The following is a 20,864-nucleotide window of genomic DNA, read 5'->3' as shown; positions in this document are numbered from 1 at the left end:
GCCTCTGGCCAGGGCCAAACCACCACAGCAAGACATCTGGAAGATAAGTGAGTTTACCTGCAAACAAGATAGGAATGGATTCTATTTACCAATAAAAATTCCCCATAGATCTTATCACAGCCACTAACGTGGGAAATACTGCCATGCATGCAGAAGCACAGTGTTACATGACAAGTCTCACTTCCCAAAGGGGATAGTGGATTTTGGGCAGAAGGAGTGCAGTCATTTATCATCTTCATTTTTACATCTCGCTGATAGTAAATGCACTGGGTGCTGTAGGGAGACCTGTCTAGTCACACTGTCAGGCCATCTCCCTCTCAGTCCTCCTGCAGTAATATTTGAAGCTGGGGACAATTTTAGCCAACTTTGACACAATTACAAGAGAAGAACTCAGTAAGTCTGGTCAGAGGGGAAATTTTGTCCTCACTGAGGAAAAGGCAGTTTTTGGTATCTCAGCTCTGTATCTGTTTGAGGAGAGGGCAGAGAACTGCCCGTTGAGAGGGTGAGCCACTGAATTGTCCGCTGCTGCCATTTGGGTACTAACAGGAACTAAAAATACTGTTCAGGGAGAGATGGAATGGGGAAACATGATTGAAACTACTCCAGAACTAGGCTACCACTAGTGTCATGGCTTGTAGGAACACCTTATTGAACAGCTTCTTTGTAGCTTAACATTTGCAACTGAAGTAGTTCCTTTAAAGTAATTGAGGAAAGGACTTGGTGCACGACTCAGAAACTTTTGGACTTAGAATCACATTGTTTCCCTGTATAATACATGTTCTTTCCCTTGTTTTTATTCCAAATATCCTAACAGGAATCCAAGCTCCACATCTGGCTACACAGAACAAACATCTGTTTAAGTAGCTATATCTTCACTGTAATTCAGAGTGGGGGGCAGATTTGGAAGGAAAATGAAGCACCTAAATTCAGCTCAAGTCCAGATCTGCAACTACCTATGCTAGTTCATCACCTCCCAGAGGAAGCAAATGAGCCTTGTAGGCTTGTTCCTCTGCAGGTACAGGTGTTCCCCCATGTTGGCAGGACTGATCCAACCAAGGCACTTCTTAGCTCGGTGTGGTAGAAACCCAGAAATGACCATCTCACCAGGAAAGCTCACTCCTGCCAGGTTGCACCACATGAGGTCTAGGTATAATGAGCAGTCATCCCAACATGATGTTGGGATATCTGTGAAAACTACGTCAGTGATTCCTTGAAATAGAGAAGCCTAGGTGCTCAAAAATGCCAGCTTGACTTGAGTTGTGATCATGCAAGAGGCGTTATTTATTTTCTTCTTCATGAAATGAAGAATATTAGGTATATGCATTTCCATGCACTTGCAAGTAACAGTTTTGAGAATTGAATTTATCAACAGATGGAACTATTTAGGTTATTCACCTTGCTTCTGTGCTTTAAGTTATGAAAATGTAGACACGTTAACATTATGTAATGAACTCAAATAAGAGACCAATGTGTAATATACAGAGATTACTTGGCAGTGTATTCTTCAAATTTAAACTCCCTGTATACATATAGTAAACCTACCGGTCAGTGGAATCTAAGAGGTTTTTTCTAATATTATTCTTCATAAAATGAGTATTGTGTGGTTAGTTTAAGTCCGTTCTGAATTTCAGGTTAAGCTGCTTTGCCATAACATTGTTCTGTACATAAATAGGTGTGAGTGCTGATAAAAATATCTGGCTACTGACTGCAGTGCCTGACTTAGGTTTTATTAACAGAAATGCACAGAGTACATATTAGCAGAATATGCACAGAGGAGGACTGTTGGAACATACTAGTTTACCTGTACCCAAAATGAGTGAGACTGCATAGGAAGAAGCTTGGGCTAAATATGGCCAAGTCTTAAGTGGTCCATGATCTGAAGGCTGCTTTTTGTTAACAGTGCATCTCAGCTACACATCTAGAGAAAACCACTCTGTGCAAGCTGGATCCAGGCTCTGTCCAGACAGAAGCCTGATGTCAGTGCTGCAGTGGCTCTGTGCTTATTTTAAAGGCTGTAAGCTGTACTGCAAAGAGCCAGGCCCATGAAAATGTTGTCACCTAGAGAGGCAACATCAGCATTGCACTATCTAGAAGCCAGTTTATCATTACAATCAATCAACCTTGACAATGATTTCTTTATTAGTAGTAAGGGGGTGGGATGATTGTTCTTATGTTCAACACTTGGTTGCAGTTGTCTTGGTGAATCTTTAATCTGTCATGCAAACTTGCGTATTACTTAGTTTCTGATGATAATAGCCTTTTTACTGGTACTTTTTCTATTAAATGAGTCTTGATCTTTCTTATCCTTCCCATTCAAGCATCTTTAGGAGAAACCAAATATTTTGACTCTGAGGGCAGAAACAGGAGGCAGTTAATTCCAGATTTGAACAAGAATTGGCAAGTAAAATTAGACATTAATCTACTTCATCCAAGTTGCTGACTGTGTGAATCAGATTGTGGAAGTGGCTCATGCAGACTGTCTTGCCTCATAGCGTGGGTGACTGTGCTTGCTGTAGATGAAGGCAGGGGACAGGGAGAGGAGGGGAGCGCTGTGCAAAGCCGAGATTCTTGCATCTATGACGGTCTCACGCAAAGACAAATGGGCTCTTCCTGTCCCCTTATTAAATGGAGATGGGACTACTACTTTAATCTTGTTATTGTTTATCTTACTCGATTGGGCCTCTCCACTTTCCCCGTTGCTCGTGGGCCTGGGTTGTTCTCCTCCAAAGCCAGCCCTGGATTGGTGTTCTCCTTTCGAATTTTTCCAAACCAGCTCATTCAATGACACTTGGCCACATTGCATTAACAAAACAAAAACCATGTTCTTTCCCTCTGCCCTTTTCTTCTTCACTCACTTTGTCTGTGCCCTTGCCATAACTCCCAAGTCACCCTTCAGTGAGACGATGAACTTTCTGCTAACAGATTCAAAGGACAATAGTCACTGATTCACAAAGCTGTGTTTTGAAAAGCAGTATTTAAAATTACTGGTGTCTGTTAATTAAAATTTAATTGTTTTATTTTTTTTTCTTACTGTGATCAGTTATTCTTATTTGTGTTTGGCTCAGTGGTCGCAAAGGTCCTTTGAACCTGATTGCATTTCAGCTACAAACTATAAAGTTTGCCTATTTGTCTCTGCAGAAAGCTCTGACGACCTCATATACTATTTCGTTTTTCTTTCTTTTCCCCCAGCTTTTTAGTAATCTTAGAGATGCTTGCTATAACTATATATGTTTCGAGGAAATACGTCTCATAGAAGAATGTGATGTTCATTATAAGAAGGCTTTTCCTGTCATGACTGATGATTCCACAAAGAAAATATTCTTAGATCTTAATCTAGTTGAAAGATAAGCTTGCTGCTATTTTGTGGGATTTTCAGAGAACTTTAGGGGCAGAAAGGACTATGGAAATTCAAAGCACACTTGTTTCATCCTTCCTCTTCCATAATGGGCCTGCAGTGTTCACAAGGAATAAATGTCCACTTTGGCTTGTGAGACAGTGGTAATTTGCCCTGAATAAATTAGGTAAGCCAAAAATTCATGATTCCTCTGGGAGGTGAGGGGCTAGTGGTGCCTTTCTCTGGAGTAGCTGTTTTAAGCACAAGTGACGAATCAAGAGGTTTATCTCCAATGCACAGTGTGAAGCAACTCATCAGCAAATATCTCCTGCTACTTGTGGCCAGCCTGGGTAATGTCTCCACTGGCAGCTCTTGTAGGGATTTATTTAGCTCATGAGCATTACACTGCACAGCTCCTATGATATGAGAAAGTTGTGAGCATATTTACATGTTAGTTCAGGTAGTATAGTAGTAGAGGAGTCTGGCCATTCTGCATTATGCCTTGCAAATAGTCTTCTAGCACAAAAAAAAAAAAAAAGGTAAGGATAATCCTTTCTTTAGGTAGGCTTAAGAAAACTTGCACATACATGTGCAAGTATAGTTCTACATGTTTTTACAGCTAAAGTGAGGTAGTAATAGCTTCAGGCTTCATTGGCTTGCTGAAAATAGAATTCATGCAAACTTTTCCTCATATTTCAGCTACATATCTGTTCTGAGCCATTTGCCACAACCGTGGACCTCTGCTGAAGAAATCCTTCTAACTGTGCCTAATAATGTGAAAAACTTGATATTTTAAGCAAATGAAGCTTAGGCTGAAGTTATATATTACCTTTTCAAAGACTCACACGTACCTACAATCTGAGTAAGAGAATGTTTGTTTTATAGTCCTCCGGTAGTGAAGCTACTTTCATCTGAATATCTCCCTGATCAATACAGAATCAGAGTGAACTGGAAAATGAACTTTGTCTCAGAAAAGCCTTTCTCTGTCTGTTTTCTACAGAAATGTCCTAGGTAATCATGTGATGTCTTGAAATTATTTGGTCATAGTACAATCCTCACATAAGAAACAACATAAAGAAATATGTTTCTACAGTGAAATAAAATATCTAGTTCTCTCAGTTTATGCTGAACTTTGGCAATGTCAAACATGCCTACTACCAGAGGAGTGGGATGTAAGTGAAGATGGAATATATTCCATGCATGTATTTCAAATTCCTGTAATTTCATCCCTGAGAGGGCTTGGCTGCTTCTTGTGGGTAGGTTTCTGTGAGTACATACTGCAGAACCCCTCCCTGGGTTGATCAAAAAAAACCAAATGCTCCTTCATTGTAAATAATTGTTTTTCACAAATTTCATCTGCTAAAAAATATTTCAACCTGTTCTTGTCCTAAGGAATGAAGTTTTTATCACTGTTGAATATCCATATGTTTGCAGAGCACCTATATCAGCTATTTAGTATAATAATGCTGAGAAACTCCTCAGGACACTGAAATCTGCAACAGTCAACAGCAAGCCACAGTAAAAAGCAGAATACAGTAGGGTCCCATACAGTTGCTCCTAAGAAGCATCTTAGAAAACTGTTTCAGGAAGTGTGTTTTAGACAGAAGACATATTAGCTAGATGTTGAGAACCAAACCATACATTACTAGTACTTACAGTGTAGTTATTTAACAACACAGAAAAGCATGGTAAAACAGAATATTTCTTTCCTCCACTGTTCTTTGCCCTATGTTTTTTATTGAGCTCACTTAATTTTACTATTCTTGTTAATAAAAATGCAGATGCAGCACTAAAGCATTTAGGAAACACAGCACTGTCTACACTGCAGGCCATTAAATCTTTGTAAATCAGCCCTGGAATACCATACTTTCCAATATGTCATTATCTTTTTGCATGGCAGGTTGATTTGATTGCAAACTGTCTAGATGAAATCCCACCCGTGCATTGTAAAACCACCACAAAGTGTAGTTGGATGAGTCTTAACGGTTCTTGGCAATAGTCAATCTCTTCTACATCAGTGGCTTGTGAAGGTGTTAAAGTAAAGGACAGCTTCAAAGTGTGTAAAAGAAATTATTGGCTACTTATTTTTCCAGTGAGGAGAAATCCTTTTGTGGATGAAGAGGAGTTGAGACTCCCCAGGAATAGTAATATCCAAAAAAAATATCCACAAACCCACTGATGACTCATAAATGCCATTTGATTCAGCAGCTTCCCTGAGTGTCAGTTATCACACCATTAATTTCCTTTTTTTCCTTGTATTTAAACTGATTTTTAAATATCTTTAATTCCTGCTTAGCTAAAGAGAGGCAGAGGTGATGTGCCTATTCTTCTAAATTGGACTCATAACCATTTCTTGATTTCATTTCAAGTGTGTTAATGCAGACAAAGAGCAAAGCACTCTGCATAATTACTGGCAAAGGTGCAACACTTCACTAGATTTTAATTCTCAGATTAAATGTACACAACTTGCTGCATATCTTGTCAATATGTCTCAAAGACAGTCTTTTATCTGTCTGAGGTGTCCACGGAGGTCGTCTCTCATGCCAGGCAGCTGGATTCATCCCTTCATTCATCCCACTCTTACTAGCTACTAACCTAGTTACTCAGGCAAGTGCGTAAGAAGGTTTGATCTCTCTTCTTTTTTTTTTTTTCCAAGTTGGAAAACTTCCATAGCAACGTGACAGCCATTTGTGCCTTTGAAAGTTATCACTATTCATTCTTATTCTTAGATAAAGTTACAGCCAGCATTTAGTGCACATATACTATCTGTCATGGAGGTTATGATATTTATTAGCCAATATTCAATATGTGTGTCACTGAGAAGGGAAAGTGGGGAGGGCAAGCAATTAACCATATTTTGAATACTTAGGTACTTTTTTGTCCTCAGAACTTCCCATGTCATTGTTTTTCCCCTAGGTCTTTTTTGTTGTTGTTTTTCCTTCTGTTTGGGACTTTTTAACCCTAATATGTTCTTTCTTCTTCTACCTAATCTTGCTTGGAGGAAGCACCTCTCAAGTTACTTCCATTGTGCTTATATTGTTCTTTTAGGATGGTACCTGAGATTTCTCTGAATAGTTCTGCCCATCCTTCTCCAAAATCTTTAATCCCATGAAAGATCCTTCAGTAGTGGTTCCTACAGCTGGATTCACAGCTCCTTAGGTTATCTCCTGAGTTTGGTCCTGGATCTCAGGCAGACTGCTTGAAATAAAACAAAATCAAGATCACACTTCTTTCAGTCTGTCCTTTTCCCTCCTGGCGTGGTGGATCCAACGCATCTTCCACTAGTTCAGATGGTTTGTGTCTTTGAAATACCTCCTGACGTAGACTACTAAATTCAGATTACAGGCCATAGGAAGTGATGAGGTACTGCTGCCCTCTTTTTCTCTGCATTGGGGAACACTAGTACAGTCACATATCACTGGAGATTGTCCTCTAAATTATAAAGTTACACAGAGCATTGAACTGTAACTTTATTCCTATGTCTGTAGAGCCTGGTATTACGTACTTGATTTCTGTGTATCCTCTATTTTTAATTTTCACCTTCACAGAATCACAGAATGTTAGAAGTTGGAAAGGACCTCAAAAGATCACCTAGTCCAGCCTCCCTGCCTGAGCAGGATCACCTGCAGTAGGTCACACAAGAACACGTCCAGATGGCTTTTGAATGTCTCCAGAGAAGGAGACTTCACCACCCCTCTGGGCAACCTGTTCCAGTGCTCAATAACACCTCACAGTGAAAAAGCTTTTCCTAATATTTTTGTGGAACCTCCTGTGCTCCAGCTTGCACCCGTTGCCCCTTGTCCTATCATCAGACATTGCTGAGAAGAGCCTGCCTCCGTTCTCCTGACACTCACCCTTTACATATTTATAAACATTTATGAAGTCACCCCTCAGCGTCCTCCAAGCTAAGGGAGAGACCCAGCTCCTTCAGCCTTTCCTCATAAGGGAGATGTTCCACTCCCTTCATCATCTCTGCGCTGGACTCTCTCAATGAATTCCCTGTCCTTCTTGAACTGAGAGGCCCAGAACTGGACACAATATTCCAGATGTGGCCTCACTAGGGCAGAGTAGAGGGGCAGGAGGACTTATCTCGACCTACTAGCCACCTCCCTTCTAATACAAACCAGGATGCCATTGGCCTTCTTGGCCATGAGGGCACATTGCTGGCTCATGGTCATCCTGCTGTCCACCAAGACCCCCAGGTCCCTTTCCCCTATGCTGCTCTTCAACAGCTCAGTCCCCAAACTGTACTGGTACACGGGGCTGTTCTTTCATAGATATAAGACTCTACACTTGCCCTTGTATTTCATAAAATTTCTCCCTGCCCAACACCTTATTAAGTTACTAGTTTCCTTTTAAGGTCAAAGCATTTAATTTATTTGTAAATCTGGTTCTGCAGTAGCACTCTAAGTCATCATACACTGTGATGCTGAAATTCCCATTAGACTCATAGTCATCCCATGTTTTACTACTAGTACTACCTTCTGTTATTACACACTAACAATGCTCCTGAATAAATCTCTAGGTACATGTGTTTTATTTGTTTTAAAGAATGGAATGTTAGACAACAGAATAAAAGAAACAAATTATATTAAAAAAACCAGACCATGTCAAACTGGAAGAATTTAAGTATCTTTTTGCATCTCTAGAAACACCAACATGCCCCCTCTCACAGATGTTCAAGTCTTCCATGGCTCTGTTCTTTTATTTACTTTCACCAATTCATTTCACCCAGTTCAGTGCAAACAAAGACCTGATTGTCAGTAGTTTGCCGGTACAGGATAGCCTGATTCCCTGGGTTTGTTTTTGGAAATTATTACACTGCAAGATAGGCTAACTTTTCTTCACATTGCTTTTCCATAGGCTTTATTTCAAACTGAAATTCAAATTGACTTCCTTATATTACTCTTTCTTACATTATTCCTCTGAATTTTTAACAGCCCTGTTTGAGTTGGCCTATGAACTTTCCCATCCCCGCCAACCCACACTTATGGTCTGGCAGTCCACAAATCAACTCTCCAGTAAATGTTTAATCAGTTTATGGTGGAAGACTCTTTTTATGTAGGTTTCCAAAAAAGTTAGACTTATGAAAGTAGTCAGGTAGTCTGTGAATATGTGTCCGTCTAATTGTTGATCTATCTGGTATTTGCAACAGGATGTTCAAAAGCCTGTTGACAGCATCCCCCCTCTCCTGAAGCGTGATGAATGTAGGGGGCTGTATAGATGTCCCAGTGCAGCAGGATTGCCTTCTGACAGGAGAAAAGCTACAAGCTTTAGTAGACACACAAGGATTGACTCAGGAATGAGAAAGTAGAAATATTCAAGCTGCAAGAAGTCAACTGGCATGATACAAGACCCTGGAGAATTTGACGATAAAACACAGGTCCAAGTTTTGCCATTTCTGAAGCTCATGGGTTGCACAGTGGCTGAGGACAAAAGAGATGTTTGAGAGGAAAGTCTCGTCTTTTCACATTCTTTGCAGGGTCACTAGTTGATGTTTAGTTAGTTGATGTCATTAATGTTGATGTTTAAATAAGTCAGATGGAATAGGCTCTAAAGGCATCTATTTTGTCTTATCAGCTGTGAAAGCAGCTGGCTCAGGTGCAGGCATCTGTGTTGCAAATACTTATATGTGCATGCAGTCCAGTGCATCCCACTTCCATAATCTATCTGTAGGTGGACAGGAATAGGACCCTTTTGGAGGAAAGATTTTGTGTCACTACGTCCCGCTCAAAACTCACTGATGTCAGCTATTTAGGAGCCCTAGGTCTGTCCCCTACCACCGTGGGGACAAGGCCTGCTCCAAGTCACAGTGGTGGAAGCAGAACCAGCAGCAGCTGTTTATGTGACCATGCCAGTGCGCCTCATTAGCAGCTGTGCAACCCGACCAGCGCTGTCACAGCGTTGGTAGAGAAAAACACCTGGTCACTTCTACCAGGACTGTCAGTCTCCCCATATGAACCTCTTCTGATTTCTTTAAGAGTGTGACTGAAGCTATTTATTTTTGTAGAAAGACCTGATGTGCACTAACAGGTAAGCTTAAAGAGCATGTATTTCAGTACTTAGCCCAACTTGTTGCTAAATCACGTTATCGATCAAGCGGTTAAAAAGAGGCTTTGTTGAACTAAATGTGGCTTGGTCATGAGCATGCACTGCCATCCTTGCTGCTGTTGTGGTATGAATGGGCTAGGCTGGGCTGTCACAGTGTTGTAAGCTCTGCTCCTTTCCATGTTTGCAGGATTTCATGCTCCCACCACCAGGGATGCCGAGGAGAACAGCATGGAACAGGAATGCTCTTCCTGGCCTCAGTAAGCATGAGATAGCCGTCTCGGGCAGCAGGCACTGGTGGGGCAAGGCTGACCCTTTCAGTGTGGTGGCTGCATCCTTGGTGAGCCAACTGTCTGACCAGCAGATGAGTGAGGCACCTCTCAGCCAGTTCAGAGGTATGTATTTACCTCCTGCCCTGCACCCTTTAAACAAGACATTAGTCAAGGGTGACAAGTGGAAGGACGTGGCTAGCATCCAGGAAAAGCGCAGGTCCTTCCTGCAGAACTTCTGTAAGAAGTATAACAGCAGAAAGAAGCTGCAAACCCATCTTGTGCACCTGGTGTCAAGAATTTATGTGGAGGACAGGCACAAGATCCTGTACTGTGAAGTGCCAAAAGCAGGCTGCTCCAATTGGAAAAGGGTCCTCATGGTGCTCAATGGACTCGCGACCTCAGTACACAACATTTCCCATGACGATGTGCACTATGGAAAACATCTAAGGAAACTGGATAGTTATGACCTAAAAGGGATATACACACGCTTGAACACGTACACCAAGACTATATTTGTACGTGATCCTATGGAAAGACTGGTATCTGCTTTCAGGGATAAGTTTGAACATCCAAACAGCTATTACCATCCAGTATTTGGGAAGGCAATAATTAAAAAGTATAGACATAATGCAAATGAAGAGGCATTGAAAACAGGATCGGGAGTTAAGTTCAAGGAATTTATCCAATATTTGTTAGATTCCCATCGCCCAGTAGGAATGGACATTCATTGGGAACAAGTCAGTAAGCTCTGCTATCCCTGCCTCATCAACTATGATTTTATAGGAAAGTTTGAAACCCTGGAAGAAGATGCCAATTACTTTTTGCAGCTGGTAGGTTCTCCAGCTGAGCTGAAGTTTCCTAAATTCAAAGACAGACATTCCTCTGATGAAAGAACAAGTGCAGAAGTAGTGAGGCAATACTTAAAGGAATTGTCTAAGGAGGAGAGACAGCTGACCTATGACTTCTACTACTTGGATTACTTAATGTTCAATTATACATCACCAATTGTATAGCATCAGAATAGCTTCAGGCTTCTATTAGGTATTTATCATTTTGGTATTCAAAACAACCATTTTGATATTAGCCCTGAAAGGAAAAAAAGTTACTGCTAAGTGGAGTTGTCTTGGCTTAGTGGGGATTTTATAAGCTAGAATGATACCAATTGACATTAAATTATAGGAGAATGCACAAAAAAAAGACCTCTAAACAGCGTGAATTGCACTAAAATGCCTGAAAAAAGCTGCTTTTGCCATTATGGATTATACTGTGGAAGCAGTAGCACGGCCAGCTGTTGCATTGTCTTACAAAATGTTCTTTTAATGGTTTAAGAAAAAAGCACTCAGAGTAACATGCTTCTTTTTTGGTGTGTCTGCTTTATAAATTTTTTTAAACTATTTTTAATGTATTTTTTTACTTTCTGTCACTTATTAATAAAGAATTATTGGCTAATTTCCAAAAATGCTTGCAGTGTTCTCAGTTGCAAGGCTTGGCTGTTTGATTACTATTAGACTAGAACTGGCTTTAAACCTGGTTGGTTTTAGTGAAGGATGCTCTTGAATACAAATGCGTAAAACTGCAAATAACACAGCAGCTCAACTGCTGAGTGGAGTAAATTTGAGTAAGTCTATGATCTGAAATCCTGGTTCACTACCCCATTTTGAATGATGCGCTAGAGTTGACAGACATGACCTTCCTCTCAAAGAACTGCCACAGACATTAAAATGACATACTAATTTACAATGGAGTCAACCACATGAAACATACCATGAGCCTAATATTCAAGACAGTCTTCATCTTTAGTGATAGGGCAAAGTCTCATAGTGATAGTTGTGGGATATTATAAGGTCTGTACTGAGAAGCAGCTTCATTGCAACTGCTCTCACCGCTCTTGGTCGGCCAGGGTCCTATCACCAGCTCAGCTCCCAGTAATTGATTACACAGAAGGTGTATTGCCTCCCAAATCCATGGACTGGTTTTGTCCCCAGGCCTTCCTGAAGCCTCCTGTGTTTTGCTTTCCCTCCAGTCTTATCACCAGCCAGCAAACCCCAGGGGTGGGTTGGTGACTGGTCCTAGAGGCGGTTGTGTCCTGAGTCCTACAGTCCTGGTTATAAAAGGAAAAAGTACCTTCTTTCCTCCTCTTCCCTCTTCCTTCTCCAGTGCTGTCTGGCCAATGCATGTGGCCATTCCTGCCCCCTGCAGGAGCGCATGGCATGGTAGGATGGATGGCCATGGTGTCCTAAGAAAAGGACAAATGTCTGCAAAAGTAATAGGGAGAAATCCCTATGCCCTTCCAAAATAAAGATGACACCTATTCTTTGTTTCCTGGAGTGGTTTGGGGCATCCTGCTCCAGCATCTTGTTGTAGTAAGTTGAAGAAGAAGGAAACAGTCTGGCAGGAAGCTGATGTAAGTAAAATTTCCTTTTTCTCTGTTCCCAGCCACTGCTCACCACAGCTAGTGCTAGTGCTGTCCTTTCTCTCACCTGAGGCAAATGGATAGCTTCAGTTCTTCCGCAGGAGTAATTGTGGATCCCTGCTGAAAGGGAAGACCATTTCTCACACACTCACACTGCTTGTTTCTCCCTCAGTTTTCTCCTCAGAAGAGGGAAAAAGCCCACTAGCAGGCTTCACAATGTCAGTGTGTAAATGAGCAGATTCTGTGCGTCTCTCCTTGTGGCAGGACAAGCTGCTCCAAGGAGGAAAAGTAAAAGCATACTAGGCTGGAGATGGTGCTGAGTGTGACTGGCGGCACCTGTAGCCAAAGCCAGCTTGTGCCCTAGAGCAAAGAGGAGGAGAGGGAAAAAGCCCACAGGCCATCATCACCAGGAGGTGTGGAGAGCTGCAGATGTTCAGCGAGGATGAGGAGGTGCAGGGATGTCTTGGACAGGCAAACACACACGGTGTTGCCTGTGTGAGGGATTGCTGTGCCTAGATGGGCCCACAGGTGATCACCCCAGAACTGCCCCAATGCATACCTTTCCTCAGGTGAACAACATGTCCCTAAATCTCCCCCTTTAGGCTCAAGATGGTGTTTGACTCCCACCTTCCCTGGCAGAAATCCCTCCTGATTTTCCTGCAGGCTTTGTCGGAGAGCAGGGAGCCCTGGAACTGCACTGCCTAGGGCACTGTGGTGGGGGAGCTGCCTCCACAGCTGAGGGCTCAGCCCCTGGGACACCTTGCTGGAGAGCTGGTTCCTTGCAATCACTGCCATGCTGGACACCAGTACACTGGCACTTCAGTGCTGGTCACCATGATGGGCACCATGGCTGGTTCTGAGTTTCCATGTATCTTCACCCAGCAGGTTTTGGGGAGTTTTGTGCTTTGTTTTTTGGTTTGTTTTTTTTTAATTTGGCCATGCACTTTCGTGACTATTGCTCTCAAGTGGGGCTACGCATTAGGACATTAAAGAACAGGTCCTGACAGAGTTTTGGTCTTATGTCATCCGACCTCCTAACTTATGTGAAAACTGCCTTAGATTTCACTTGGATTTGTTCATGGTGTAAAAAGCATCCTTTCCACAGATGCAGCAGAGCTCTCTAGAGTCTCTGCTCTTGTAAGTATTGATTCCCACCTTGAATCCTGGATGAATCTTTCTTGCCTTCTACAGAGGACACTGAAGATGTTAAATAAAAAATAAATGTACACCAGCCTTTGATTGTCTATGTATTTGCTTTGTCTTGTCTATTGTGGATGTGTGTTAATTAATTGTTAATTTTCAGACAAAAAATTATTCATGTACCAGTATTTAAAAAAAAAGGTATGAGAAAAAAGTTTAACATGTTAATGTTAATAAAGAATGGAGGCAAATTTATATATGTTTTGTATGAATTCTTTAATTAAGAGAATTAAATCATAGTAAATGACAAAGTCTCTGAAGAACTTGAGCTTCACTTTGAACTTGCTTTAGTGACAGATTTCAACCTATCTGATCAGGGAATGACAGAGATTCGGGGGGTGATGTGATTCAGTTGCACTGAAAAAGCTGTTCAGTCTCATAAGATTTCATCTATTAACTGGTCTTAGATAAAGCTATTGTTTGAGCCAAGGGGGAGGTTGAAAGAAGGTATTAGCCAATGTTTGGCTTCTGCAAATGAGAGGGAAAATGACATTGATTTGCGTGCATCCATGGACGTAGACATAAGGTCCCTGGATTGTCGTCTTGGAAATCTGGTACAGTTTGCATTTGTGATTTAAAAGGGGAGGACACTACTTAAGGCCTTCAAAGCATGAATCTGCACAGAAGTACAATTGTTTTAGCCGCACTGTTGTTCTATGGCTCTAGTGAAAGTAATTTAACTTCTTTGTATGCTCAACTTCAAATTTCATAGCCTCTAACTGCACTTAGAAATTCATTTTTTGAAAATCTAACCCAGACTTTTGTAAAGAAGAGCCTCTCCATAGTAATCTTCAGTGACCTAAGGGATTCAGATGATCTCAGTAGCAGGATCTAGATTGTACTTTGCCTCATTAACCACATTTAGAAAATCACCAGCCTGCTTTGCCAGGAATTAAGTTACATGATTTAAAATTAACATAAGAGTTCAGCATAATTGAAGTGGGACTGTGATATCTGACTTATGGGATTATAAGAAATAAAAGCATAATTTGCAGCATAAAAGATAACCTCTATTTTTAAAAGTAAATTTTAAAAGGTCGAAGTTTGGGGTTGGGTTGTAACAACTTATATTTTGTAAGACTGTTATGCAAAAACAAAAACTGAAGGTCATCTGCTATAGCTAGTATAAAATCCCACCTCCACAACTGTGCACAGATGTTTGTTTTATTCAGAAAATTATATTGAGCATATGCAGAAGAGGAATGAAAATACACAGCATTTAGTGCAATTACACTTATACTAGACATCAGCTGCAGCATGCAGAGCCTCTTTTAAGGGGCTTCATTACAGTAAATGTTTTTTTAGTTATGAGCATTTCTTCATCTGAAGATCTCTAAGCACTTCTATCACAAGTAGGTTGTCAGGGCAAGTCAAATGTGCTATAAAGGCATTACAGTGAGACCATGGGAGAGCTGGAGGAGGAGGGGAATGCTCTCTTGGCTCATTTATATCTTCCAAATACCAGACAGTCATGCTCCTCTCATGAAGAAAACAACTTGATTTTTGGAAACTCATCTTCCACATTTCCTTTTCTTCTAAAATGAATCAGTATTAAAATAAAATAAAATTATTTTATTTAATAATAAAAATATTTTGAATTATAAATACATTTTTAAAATACATTAAATACCATAGGTGTACATTCTCAAATCTTGATATATTCATCCACATAAAGCAGCTTCGTTTATCCATGTAGGATTTAGCTTGCAAGGCTCTGACACAGGTATTATTACCCCCATCTCTTCTAAAACTGCTGGTAAACTATTGCTTGCTGGAAGTCAGAGGTGTGCTGCCCCAGTGCAATCAAGCATGGCACATCCTCTTCAAAATGTCTCCTGGTGTAACTCCCCCAAAAGGCCAAGTTTATTGGAGCTATTCTTGCCTCGGGCTGTTCTAGTTTGGTGATGTGTCATTGGAGATCGCCACTTTAATTTTAAATGTGGAGTAAATTTAAATGAAAATTACAACATGACACTTTGCACAAGTCTGAGAGGAGAACATTGTACAAGATCTTTGTATTGTGTATGTAGGTTATATATAAAAGTCTTTGTCATGCGTGCCTTCAGGCTAACAATACATCAGATAAGTCTTTTTAACTGTAATTTTAATACTAGTTTATCAGCTCTATAAACTGCTGTGATGTTTTCAAAACTAAATTAATTTGGCCTTCAGAACCCCAAGTCTGAAATCAGACCATAAATTACTACACTTCGTAAAAAAATACAGATGTGCTTGTCCTGTACCAACCAGCTCATTTACAGTTCAGAGGGCTGGGCAAGAACACCACACACGGCGAGGAGGGGGGATGTAACTAACTGACTCAGCCAAGGGAGGCTGTCCACGACCCCACGTACCTGTGACTGAGTTGCCATATGAAATGTGCTTATGTGGGAGGGTGGAGGAAACGGTTGTACTATTTAGTTTAGTAAGAATGTCCTAGATTAAATTTGGTATTCATAAAAATATCCATTTTAGGCAATAACTGTTGACTCTGTAGTTAATTGCAGTCAGTTCCACAGGTTTCTCATCGTTAGATGTAGCTTGGCTTGTGGCTGGAGTAAGAGATTTGCACTTCAGAGACCTGAATCTTCCTCCAGGTTCTGTAACTTCACGAACTAGTTGGATAGACATGAAGGACCACTGGTAAAGTGGTCCTGTGATGGGAAGGTAATTACACTGCATGTCTTCTCCTAAAATCATTGAATTATGTGGATGGATAGCTGTGGTTTGAAATTAAGTATTAGTATGGAATTTGACTGATAGGACATTAATGGCCTTTCTTTATGTTTTACCTCCAGTGGCTTGGAGGAAGCCAGGGACTTCCCAGCTTTGTTCCAGGCGAGAAGTCCGTCATTCAGCTCTGTTCTGGGCAGTTGGCAGCCTTAAGAATGCAAGCTCTGTTTCAAAACACTGTGTGTCTGTCAAGCCTGCCCAGGCACTGCTTTAGCATCAAACTAGTGCCAGGTTGTCTAACCAGGGGAAAGTGCCTCTCCGGTTCCTTTTCAACAGAGAAGAGCAGACAGAGACAACAGAGAATCTTGCTGTCTCATTTTATTCTGAGCCCAAATAAAAAGAAGCTATTTTATTTTGGTGCAATAACCCTAAATAAAGCAATGCTCAGCTAGAGAGTTCTGCAGAAGCAGAAGATCTCATCCATGTAGACAAACTCCTGCCTTCTTCCAAACACCAGGGCTGCATAACCCAGTACCCAGGGCTGTGTTCCCCAGCCCTTCCTGAGGTCCTGACAACCCTTGTGACATTCTCTAGCTTTCCTGGGTGCTACAGACTCTCAGGATTTGTCTCCTACCATAGCCATTTTTTCTATGGCTCAGTGGAGGACACTAATTGCATGGAGACTATACTGATGCTATTTGTCTTCAAAAAGTGATGTGATTAACAACCCTGAGAGAGGGGGAAGAGTCCTCACAAAAGAAAAGGGGAAAATCTCAAGGCCATCATAACTTTTTCTAAGAAATGTAATTTTTTGCTTTCTTTCCTCCGTCTTCTCGCCTTCCTTAAGTATGACAGTGCAAATGGGTGCAAGCAATTGCTGATTTGCTCTCAGCTGTCAGGTGTAAGCCAGCTCCAGCCCAGCACATCTATATTATCATGTCACTGAGGCTGCACTAATAACTCTGCCTGAGAGTATGGTACTGTCAGTCACCATCTGTGCACATATATTTGTCTTGTCTTTCTCATGTACAAATTTCTCCTGTGACAATTTTTTTCCCCTTTAATTCCTTCTAGAAAGCACAGTTTCCACAGAACCTCCAAATACTGCTCTTTTCCCAAGATTTGTAAATTTGAAGTGACCTTCAGCATTCAGAAAACAGTATTCTGAGACATAAGGTATAGGAGCAGAACAGGTTTATCTGAGTGTTTCAGCACACGGAGATGTAAATCAACACTCAGTGGATTGTAAATACATGCCAGAATTATATTACATGCTGAAGGTTTAATTTTCCTAAGCTAGTTATTTGGATGTAAAAACAGAATGCAAGGAGACTAGCACCTGCCTATTGAATTATGTCATTCTTGATAAAATAGGCACACACAGAGACAGATTTTTTTAGTTTTAGGAATGATAATGAGTCACAATTCATCCGAGAAACAATGTGTATTCAGAAAGCTGAGTTCAAGTATAAAGAAGTTTCCTCCCTAAATACTTGGATAAATGCATGTATAAAAATGCTTGCACATGTTTTATAAATGCACGTGCATACACACCATTCATATATATGTCTCATAGCACTCAAGCAAATATTTCTCGACAGTGGTAGTGGGAGGTACTTAGCTGAAGTCCTACATTTGGCTTTAAGGGTCTTAAATGTGTATTAAGATTTATATTCTCTAAAGAATGAGAGTACCCATCTCTCGGGATGTACAAACAGATGAACTCTGTTTTCGATTCTAGCTATAGCAGAGAATGAATATGGCAGCATTTTGTATGCAAAGGTATCATATGTTATATAGGCCCATAAATGTTTTATTAGCACGTTGCAGAGCCACAACAGTATTTCAAACAAATCTAAGCTATTTGCAGGCACTGTAAGTTAACATCTTTTCTTTTTACTTCCTTAGCTTGCCTGGGACAGGGTGCTCTCAGATCTATCAGTCTGCAACTTAGGCAGCTGCACCAGCTTCTGATCATGGGTATGCCTACAGGTTTTGGTGGAGTTGGGTGAAGAGTGGACAAGGGTTTGCAGCCTCTCTCTGCTTTCAAGGAAGTTATGGTCTTGCCACCTATAATGCACTCCCAAGCTGTAGTCACCAGCTGTCACCTTTGCTGTGACTTCTGCTGTTCTCTTGAATAAAAAAAAAAAAGCAGCTAAAGAGAAAAGAGACAGAGGGAAAACCTCTAATGAGGAGGGGAAATGTTAATTGTGGCTAGGGGTGACAATGTGAAATAAGAAATTGCTGCTTTGCTGTTGTGTCTTTGATGAAAGTACCCTAAGACTGCTGCAGGGACAGGGCTCAACTCCAAGGAAGAATGTTTCTTAAAACCCTTGTGATCCCTGTAGGACCTCCTGAATAGCAGGAAAAACACAAATACAGAACCAAAATTAGACAAAGTAGTTCTGTGCCTCAGCCATGCTGCCAACAAATCCTCTTCTCCCACTTCTCCCTGAATCTTTTCAGCTCTCTCCAGCTGAGTGGCTGCAGCGGGTCCAGGCCACTGCGCTGCCTCTGCATGCTGGAACTCCCCCAATGGAAGTGCTGTTACCAGGCAGAACCTGGCTCACAATATTTTTTCTGTCTGACTTTACTTAAAAGCAGTGCTAAGACTGAAATTTCCAGCTACTCAATCCACACGTTGGCATGTGGAGGAAGCAGGCAAAACTTTTCAGGTGGGCTGAGCAACTGCTGCTGCCAGGCATATCAAGAGGAGCCACAAGGGACACGTCTGAAAAGCAGGTTGGCCCTAAGGGAGATTCCTAAGTGTGGATGAAGAACCAGGTTCTTAGAAAACCATGGTTAACAGCTTCTTAGTATAAAAAGATATCCCTAAACATACTTTAACTGGAAGCAGCAGAGGCCACTTTGCCAAACTCAGACCTTTCTGAATAAGCCATGGAGAAGGAGAGGGAATATTTCAGGAGAGATTTTTTTCAACATTTTTTTTTCTGATTTGCTTTCAACGTCCCTTCCACTCCCCCCTGACAGCACTGAGGCATTTCTTTAACTTATTACAATTTACCAAAGGAAAACAAGGTCTCCCACTGACATCTTTATAGCTGAAATCTGCTCTCTTGGTTTTAGAACTGGGCACAGGATTAAATGAGAGGAGCTGGGAACTCGTTATGTAAAATCTACAGCAAGTGAGCTTTTCTAGTGCTATTATGCCTTGACTCCTTGTTTTGGCACAGTAACAAAACCACTGAGACCGGACAGTTATAGGGTTTCCCAGGCTCTTTTTTTCCTTTTTGTTTTTGGCTTCATCACAAAACCCAAGTGAATCAATGGTGTGCCCAAACTTCTGAAATGGTCTAGGACTTCCAGTATCTTCTACTCACAAAGAAACAGTGGGGGAACATGTGTATATTATTTATTCATTATTTAGTCAGGATAGACATCTGTCTAAAAATTCCTTGCCCTGGATCACAATAGAAGTCTCTGACACATTTTTCTAATTGTTTGATATTTGGGCTATACTGTGAACCCTATTGCTTTATATTTTCTATATGTGGCATAAATTCTCCATTTTTCCAATAAATTATACTTGCCTGTAAATCAGTTGATTATTTTCCCCTTCAAGACTTGTTCTGTGTTCCACTTCAGCTTCCCTACTTGAGTAATAAATATAATAAGTAAATAAATACAATTAAAATAGGGGGAGAGGAGAGGAGAGGAGAGGAGAGGATCATTGTGAGATTACATGAAAGTGCCCTTCTGCACCTTTCCTATTAGGAGAGGAGAGGAGAGGAGAGGAGAGGAGAGGAGAGGAGAGGAGAGGAGAGGAGAGGAGAGGAGAGGAGAGGAGAGGAGAGGAGAGGAGAGGAGAGGAGAGGAGAGGAGAGGAGAGGAGAGGAGAGGAGAGGAGAGGAAGCAAAAATTTCATTGTGAGATTACATGAAAGTGCCCTTCTGCACCTTTCCTATTAAATAGGTCCAGCTGAGAAGTCATAAATCATGTTTGAAGAATCCATTCTGCAGACTCAACCCTGCCACACTGAGGACCAGGCTGGGTGGTTTTTTGCCTTGTCTCACACCCTGAGGACCAGCCACGCCACAGCCGGAGCCTCACCAATAACAGTGCCAGCGAGGCGTGTAGCTGAAAAGAATCCCTTTCACTGGCATGTTGGTTCTGTTGCACTGCACGTAAGAAAAATGTGCTCATCTCAGTCAAGTGTGCAGGGTGAAACTGAAAATCAGATGGGTATTGTAGGTGTTTAGCTTATACAAAAGGGAACATGTGAAACCATAACCCCCCCAAGAAATTTCCCTTTCTTTGAGTGTATTCTTATAAAGGTAGATCTATTTTTAGCAGAGATTTTTTTTTTGGCTTGTATCCTTGAAGAGGTATGGTTAGTCATATCCTTTTTGAACAGTGATGTACTACAATACCTGTCTTCACAAAAATAGTTCTGTGCATGTCACTCACAACATCCACTGTAAAACACAACTTATAACTGGGCTAAGTCTACAGTCTATCAAAAGCATGGATCAGGAAGACGGATAAGTCTAAGGGGGTAAGCCATGAAGAATCGTCTCAGGCTAGTTGCTCTGTATTATTAAGTCTACAAACAAGTAACAAAATATTTTTTATTCCCACATCTTGTTAAATAGGTGTCTTTTGGTATTGTTTTTAACTATTCAGACAGCTCGCAGCTTTTTTTTTGCCTCAGTCAGCTTTGCAAAAGAGCAGCTTGCCAATAAGTTCCTATAGAAGGCATCCCTGCGAGGTGCCAATATGTGTGAACACTGGGCTAGAGCTATGGGCCTCAAAAGACTCATTTCTACATGTGCTCTCAGAGTAGGTTCACTCAAGTTCAGTAGGTGAAGAAAAAACATCGTTAACTGATCCATTCTTATATGATCACCAACGAACTGTTCATCCATCCATGCAGCCAGTGGCTGTAATCTGGTGTCAGTAAAGC

At 41.2% G+C, this 20,864-nt stretch overlaps 1 protein-coding gene across 1 annotated transcript; it reads left to right on the top strand.

Moving 5' to 3' along the window:
• Nucleotides 1–5,234: 5,234 nt before the first annotated feature.
• Nucleotides 5,235–10,667, top strand: LOC104269807 (carbohydrate sulfotransferase 9-like; the record flags this gene model as incomplete). Its single annotated transcript, XM_009868868.1, has 2 exons — nt 5,235–5,305; nt 9,572–10,667. Coding segments are annotated over 2 exons (1,167 nt in total), but the record flags the coding sequence as incomplete, so codon positions are not given.
• Nucleotides 10,668–20,864: the final 10,197 nt, after the last annotated feature.

The sequence above is a fragment of the Apaloderma vittatum genome, unplaced genomic scaffold (genome assembly GCF_000703405.1).
Source record: "Apaloderma vittatum isolate BGI_N311 unplaced genomic scaffold, ASM70340v1 scaffold20854, whole genome shotgun sequence".
NCBI classification, from domain to species: Eukaryota; Metazoa; Chordata; class Aves; order Trogoniformes; family Trogonidae; genus Apaloderma; species Apaloderma vittatum.
Note: the sequence above shows the minus strand (reverse complement) of the source record. Positions and strands in the feature narration are given on the sequence as shown.